At 44.8% G+C, this 7500-nt stretch overlaps 1 protein-coding gene across 4 annotated transcripts in view; it reads right to left on the reverse strand.

Annotated features, from left to right (window-relative positions):
* Window positions 1-7500, reverse strand: part of zgc:56585 (uncharacterized protein LOC393297 homolog) — a 16427-nt gene that overhangs the window by 3404 nt on the left and 5523 nt on the right. For 3 of the 4 annotated variants that reach the window (XM_053478504.1, XM_053478503.1, XM_053478502.1), the window contains 2 exons: window positions 6975-7069; window positions 6758-6881 (listed from right to left, as the gene is read on the reverse strand). In XM_053478504.1, the coding sequence (XP_053334479.1) occupies window positions 6758-6881; window positions 6975-7064 (214 nt within the window). In that variant the 5' untranslated portion in view covers window positions 7065-7069. The remainder of the gene's footprint in view (window positions 1-6757; window positions 6882-6974; window positions 7070-7500) is intronic. The other variant, XM_053478505.1, reaches the window with a different exon arrangement.

A 7500-nucleotide genomic window follows, 5' to 3' on the forward strand; every position in this document is an offset into this window, starting at 1 on the left:
GTGTGTTAATAAGTTACACACACTCCAAAAACTGTGAGGAGCCCAGATACACAGACCAGTGCTGAATACTCTTCAACTTTACATCTCATTCACTAAGCAGCTAAAAGCACTCTCAAAGACAGGACGTCCTAAAATCTGAGCTTTGGCCTCCCTGCAAAAAATAACTTTATTGTTAATTAATGAACTTAATTTAATGACAACATGTTGTTTTAAATAGTTACTTACAGAACAACCCGAATTCTTTGCTTAATCTGCCCTCCTGCTGAGAGTGTTGATGTATCTGTACTTTACTCAAGTAGTTTTATTAGTGGAGGCTTTATTAGTAATATCGCCATGACATATAATTTTGTGATTTGTCTTCCCTCCATAAAACACTCAATCACACAGCAGGTGTTCGAAATCAGAAGTGGGGAGAGAGAGAGAGTGAGAGAGACAGAGAGAGAGAGTGAGAGACAGAGAGAGAGTGAGAGAGAGAGACAAAGAGAGAGTGAGAGAGAGACAAAGAGAGAGAGTGAGAGAGACAAAGAGAGAGAGTGAGAGAGACAGAGAGAGAGTGAGAGAGACAGAGAGAGAGAGTGAGAGAGACAAAGAGAGAGAGTGAGAGAGACAGAGAGAGAGTGAGAGAGAGAGACAAAGAGAGAGTGAGAGAGAGACAAAGAGAGAAAGTGAGAGAGACAGAGAGAGAGAGTGAGAGAGACAAAGAGAGAGAGTGAGAGAGACAGAGAGAGAGAGTGAGAGAGACAAAGAGAGAGAGTGAGAGAGACAAAGAGAGAGAGTGAGAGAGACAGAGAGAGAGTGAGAGAGACAGAGAGAGAGAGTGAGAGAGACAAAGAGAGAGAGTGAGAGAGACAGAGAGAGAGTGAGAGAGAGAGACAAAGAGAGAGTGAGAGAGAGACAAAGAGAGAAAGTGAGAGAGACAGAGAGAGAGAGTGAGAGAGACAGAGAGAGAGTGAGAGAGAGAGACAAAGAGAGAGTGAGAGAGAGACAAAGAGAGAAAGTGAGAGAGACAGAGAGAGAGAGTGAGAGAGACAAAGAGAGAGAGTGAGAGAGACAGAGAGAGAGAGTGAGAGAGACAAAGAGAGAGAGTGAGAGAGACAGAGAGAGAGTGAGAGAGACAGAGAGAGAGAGTGAGAGAGACAAAGAGAGAGAGTGAGAGAGACAGAGAGAGAGTGAGAGAGAGAGACAAAGAGAGAGTGAGAGAGAGACAAAGAGAGAAAGTGAGAGAGACAGAGAGAGAGAGTGAGAGAGACAAAGAGAGAGAGTGAGAGAGACAGAGAGAGAGAGTGAGAGAGACAAAGAGAGAGAGTGAGAGAGACAGAGAGTGCATGCATTGTTTCAGTCTGTTCGCCAGGCACTTTGAAAGTATCTTGTAGTCACTGCATAGTAGTGATGCTGGTCTCCAGTTCTCCAGTTGCCCCAAGTCTCCTTTTTTTGGGATCAGTGATAGAACCGCCCTTGTGCAGCTCACGGTAGTTTCCTGCTGTTAAAAGCACATTTAAAAACTTCCCAGAGATGTTTATAAAATTCACTCGGCAGTCCGTCTATTCCTGGTGAGCGTCCTGTTGCGAGTTGCTGCACAGCGTCAGTAAGCTCCTGCAGCTCGAGTTCAGCGTCCAGCACGGTGCTTTGTTCCGGAGACAGTTTTGGAAGCTCCTCGAGTAGTTCCTCTCTACAGGATGTATCACAGGGCTCTGCACTGTAGAGCTGGGTGTAGAAGTTTGTAGCCATTTTCCTCATCTCACTTGGGTCAGCTGTTGTCGTTCCATCTGCTCGTGTCAGGTACACCATCTGATTTTGAGGTTTGGTGTTTCTGGACAGGTTGAAGAAGAACGCACTGGGAGCATCCATGTCTTTGATGCAGGAGATGCGATGTCTGATCAGGGCTGTTTTGGCTTGTTCGTGGAGGAAAGAGCTTAGAGCTTTTCTTTTTCCTTCCAGGAGATGGCCCATTCTGACATCGTTCTTGCTGATCACTTTTTGTTCTGTCTGGGTGATTTCTGCCTCAAGTTCTTTAATAGTGGTTTTAAAAGCTTCTGATGTGTGTTCAGTGTACATTTTGCAGAAAGTTTTTATTTGATTTTTTCCCACCTCCCACCAAGAGACCAAACTGCTAAAATCCCCTTTTCTGTCTTTCCACTCATTCCATAAAACTTTAAAATTTTCATAAAAAATCTCATCCTGTAAAAGCTTTATGTTAAAGCGCCAGTGTGTGCTCTGCCTTTTTGTGTTTGGTGTTTTTATTTCTATGCTGATCAGATGGTGATCAGAAAAACCAGTGGGGAAGATGCCCGTCTTGTGAAGGTTGTTTCTGTGGGATTTGGTGATGTAGAACCTGTCCAGTCTTGCTGCAGTAATCTTTGTGTTATTAACCTTGACCCATGTGTATTTTCTTGTGTTTGGGTTTTTTTCCCTCCACACATCCACCAGACCACTCTGCATGATGAGTTCCTCGAGCGCCTCAGCAGACTTTGGGTGTGGTTCCTCGCTATTTCGGTCTAGGGTAAAGTCTGTTGTGCAGTTCCAGTCCCCTCCCATTACTATTGTGGATTTTTTTTTACTTCGTTGTATTATGTTTTTAATTCTGTTGAACAATTGGATTCTTTCACTGCCACTATTAGGGGCGTATACATTTAAAAAAGTAAAAGATTCCTTTTTTATTTCTGCTTTTATCATTAAAACTTGACCTTTTACTAGTTCTGTTACTTCCACCCCTTTCATGCTCACTGCTTTATTAAAAAGTATCGCCACACCAGCACTGATGTTGGAACCGTGACTCAAAAATATTTTCCCTTCCCACCACATGGCCCACTCAGTCTCATTAGCTTGGTCGCTATGTGTCTCCTGTAGGAAAACAATATCGATGTTCTTTTGTATTATAAAATCCCCAACTACTGCTCTTTTTTTCCTATCTCTGCCACCATTTATGTTTAAAGACCCTATTTTAAAATTATCCATAAGAAAAGGTAAAAGAAAGAGAGAGAAAAGACAGATACAAAGTGTATTACAAAGGTCAGGGTGCACCCAGTGTGAAATGTTCATTTTTGTTTTGCTTGAGACCGCCGCCATCGTGTTATGTGATCTTTTAAGCGCCATCTCTTTTTTTTGCTCAGTCGATCATATCCTATAGTCCGCTGTAATTTTGCGACTGATGCTATAAATTTTTTGACATCCGTAAAATGTTTTTCAATATTGATTGTTTTTTTGTACGTTTTTTTCAAATATTCATTTATATCATCGAGTGTGTATAGCTGTTGATCGTCCCCAAAACGTGACTCACTGATGTCTGATATATCGGAAAACATCATTTCGCCTTCATTCTGCCCCTCTACACCTTCGTCCTGCTCCACTGCACTTCCTTCCTGCTCCACAACACCTCCATCCTGCACCACATCACCTCCACCCTGCACCACATCACCTCCATCCTGCTCCACTACACCTCCACCCTGCTCCATTACACCTCCATCCTGCACCACTACACCACCAGTCTGCTCCACACTGGACCCCGCTCCATCCTGCCCCACTGCCCTGACCCCACTAGGCCCCGCCTCCTCCCTGCCCTGTGCTCTATGTGGGCAGCTGTACTTCATGAGCACTGTACGCCTGAAGGACACGACATGCTTCAGCGCGGGGTTTTTACAGTTTAGAGACACCATCCTCATACTGCTCACAATCTTCCCGAGTCGAGACAGTTCCCTCATTATGTCCTCATCGGGGATAAAAGGAGGAACGTTCGACACGGTGACCTTCATTGTTGTTGCACCCAGCGGAGTAACGGAATAAAGTTCTCCACTCACCTTTATTCCGTGTTCAATCAGTTGATGTACGAGTTCCCTCTCCTTAACGAACACCACCACGGCCTTGTTCATCCGCGACGCCGACACGATGTTCTCACACCCGATACACTCTCCCACCGCCATTAACACCTGCTTTACCGACACCACGGCGCTCACCTCACAGCGCACCCCGTGACGGAGTGAGAGAGGACGGGCCGCACCGCTCGGGTGAGCCGCCATCCCTGACCCCGCCACGAGAGTCAACAGCTCCACACACCCGCGGGTTAAACTAATAACGCCGCACGCTGCTGTTTATTGATGTTTATAATGATTTTGTGCTTTAGAAAAGAAAAGCTCAAAGTAGTAGAAAAGTTTTTCCAAAACTTTGGAAAACGCTCATTCGCTCTCATACCACACTCCACACACTACTCTCACACCACCTCCCAGCATGCACCAGAGAGAGAGAGAGAGACAGAGAGAGAGAGACAGAGCGAGAGACAGAGCGAGAGACAGAGTGAGAGAGAGAGACTTTTACAATAACTTAAAGCCTACAGTAAGGTAATGCAAGCGCTGTATGTTTCTTATTGAATTAGATTTGAAGGTGAGTTCTTTTGTGCTTTCACTCAAGTATAAATATAAATGAAGGACTTTGACTGTAGTTAAATGTTCCCTAAAGTCTCTCTACTTTTACTCCAGTACAGGATTCGTGTACTTTGCCCACGTCTGTATTTATAGCAGATCTGAGAATAGAGCAGTGACCTGCAGCTGTATCTCTGCTGTTTAATCTGTTCGCGCTTTATCAGCTCCACTGGGTCAAATGTGACAAATAACTATTATGGATGTTGAAGACTATGATGATGAAGACGAAGGAAATGAAGAAGATATGGATGTCTTATGTAATACAGGAATATGAATTTCTGGGGGATCAGTAAGTAGTGGTGATCCATAACCCATCATGTGTTCCTTACTCTCTATAGACTCCTGAAGGGTTCATGTTCAGTTCTGTAAACACGTCCACAGGTAACGCTGTGAGGCGAGATACAGCAGGTAAGGTAAGGTCAGGGACTCGTGAGTAAATACTGATTGGATGAAATGTCTACTCTACACATTCTCCTGTCGTCCTGGTGGAGGAGTTTAGCCGCCTCTGTGTAGAAGGAATGGATTTATTTAAGTGAAGTCTTGCAGGCGGCACGGTTGTGTAGTGGTTAGCACTACCACCTTGCACCTCTAGGGTCCGGGTTCGATTCCCGGCCAGGTTCGATTCCCATCTCTGTGCGCATGGAGTTTGCATGTTCTCCCCGTAATGGGTGGGTTTCCTCTGGGGACTCCGGTTTCCTCCCACAGTCCAAAGACATGCAGGTTAGGTTGATTGGCGTTGCCAAATTGCCCATAGTGTGTGAATGAGTGTGTGTCTGTGTATATGTGTGTGTGTGTATGTGTGTGTGCCCTGTGATGGATTGGTACCCTGTCCAGGGTTTACCCTGCCTCGTGCCCTAAGCCTCCTGGAATAGGCTCCAGGTCCCCGCAACTCTGAATACAGGATGAAGCGGAATAGAAGATGAGTGAGTGAGTGAGTTAAGTCTGGTAGAAAGCTCACATCCACCTGCAGCTCCGCCTTCACTAACACACACATCTGATCTTTACAGGTTTGTCAGTTTTCTCGTCTCGGCATTTCTCGAGGCTCTGTGGTAGAACCTCTGTTGGTGAATAATCCCAAGCTCCACTCTGCTGGTTTGGGACTGAGGTCACGCCCAGGTAACGGCTGCTATCTGACAGAGCCGCGCTCCGGTGCTGCACATATTTTGAACTTCAGTTTCTCTTTGTTTACAAAAACAGTTATTTACATGTTTTTTTTTTCGTTTCTCACTGAGAGCTCTGTGCCTCTGAGAAGAGTGATGGAGGTGGAGATGGAAATCGGGATACGTGTAAAACAGGTCTGTTCGTATCAGATTCCGACTCGGCAGCATGTGCAGACCTGCTGTCTTAGAGGGTGTAATGATTGACTGCGTTCCAGGTGATGGTGCTTTGAAGCCCTGGAGGTGCTGAACAGGTGGAGGTGCACAGAAACAATTCTTCTTTCAGATGTTTTTAACAGTTGCGTAGGAGGACGAGCTTAATACTTTGCATATAGAGCTTATCAACATGTGTCATCTCCACTTAACATAAATACATAGCTTTTCTAAACCAGAACCAGTGACACACACACACACACACATACACACAATTTCCATTAGATAATTACTGCAGTGAGTAATACGGTTCTGCTGTGACAGGTTATTTAACCCTGAAGCAGTGTGGAGCTTCTCATTTCTTACACAACATGTCAGAAGATGCACAAAGTGTCCATAATAAAACCACTTGTTATTGAAACTCGTTAGAAACAAGTCTTTAGTTTGTTTGGGATCATAAAGACTGGACTTTGGAGTGATGGAGAAAGGTCATGTGACCTGATGAGTCCAGACTGAGCCTATCCCAGAGTGATGGGCGTGTCAGGGTGAGAAGGGAAGGACATGAAGCGATGCTCCCATCATGCATAGTGTCCACTGTACAAGCCTCTGGAGACAGTGTTATGATCTGGGGTTGATCAGTTACTCAGGTCTAGACTCAGTAACGTTATGGGGCAATAAAATGAAGTCAGCTGACCACCTGAATGTACTGAACCACCAGAGGATCACATCTATGGAGGGTTTCTACTTCTCTCTGATGGGACGCGACATATTCCAGCACTCAGAGCGTGAGAGATTCCAGTCTGGACTAAAAAACGTTTCTTATTGAAATGTGATCCAATTAAATATTTGAATGTGTGACCTCTTTTTGCCCTGGCACTGTGTATATGTGTGTACACACACACACACACACACACACACACACACACACACACACACACACACACACAGAGTTGCTAGCTTAGTTGGTTATGAAACACACAGACTCGGTCACTGTTCAGGTTTAAACTTAACATGACCTTTAACCTTAGGACGTACCTGTAAACTGCTGATCCGACGACACGTCTGCTTTATGGAACTGGGTCCGGTCCGATCCGTACTGCTGATTGAACTGGACCTGCAGCTCCTGACCCACTGCCTCGTTCACATCCAGCATGGCCACCTGCAGGCGAACACCAACACTCACACCTAAACATTCGAAGCAGGCTGAAATAAATCTGTGTTTCTTTAATAAACGAGTGTTTCTGCAGGTCACCTGAGCTCCGTTTTCCAGCAGGATGTGTGAGAAGGCTTTCCCCAAACCCTGAGCCGCTCCGCTCACCACAGCTACTTTCCCCTTCAGCATCTTCTCTGAGTTCAGCAGAGAGAAAATCAGGCTTCAAACAATCAGGTAACTCTTATAAGATCAGATGAATCTTTATTAATCCCGAGGGAAATTGCAGTTCTGCAGCAGCTCAGACTAAAACTCAGACTAAAACTCAGACAAGTACTTAGGTGTAGGAAGTAAACATAAACAAAACAATACGATAAAATAAGATACTGCAAATACACTAAAGTTATATTTCTATATACAAATGTGTCACTTGTCAGGAATTATGATAGAAATGATCTCGCTGAACTCAGATAAAACCCTGTCCAAGTGTAGTTTTCTTCTGCATCGTGTCAACAAATAAGGCACTGTAATGCGGTTTACCTTCGGCTTTTCAGTTTTAGTAGGAAAATATAACAGATACCATCAGACAGCAGCTGAAAAAATCTAGTGTAGCCGTGGCTGTCACACA

The sequence above is a fragment of the Clarias gariepinus genome, chromosome 19, assembly GCF_024256425.1.
Source record: "Clarias gariepinus isolate MV-2021 ecotype Netherlands chromosome 19, CGAR_prim_01v2, whole genome shotgun sequence".
NCBI classification, from domain to species: domain Eukaryota; kingdom Metazoa; phylum Chordata; class Actinopteri; order Siluriformes; family Clariidae; genus Clarias; species Clarias gariepinus.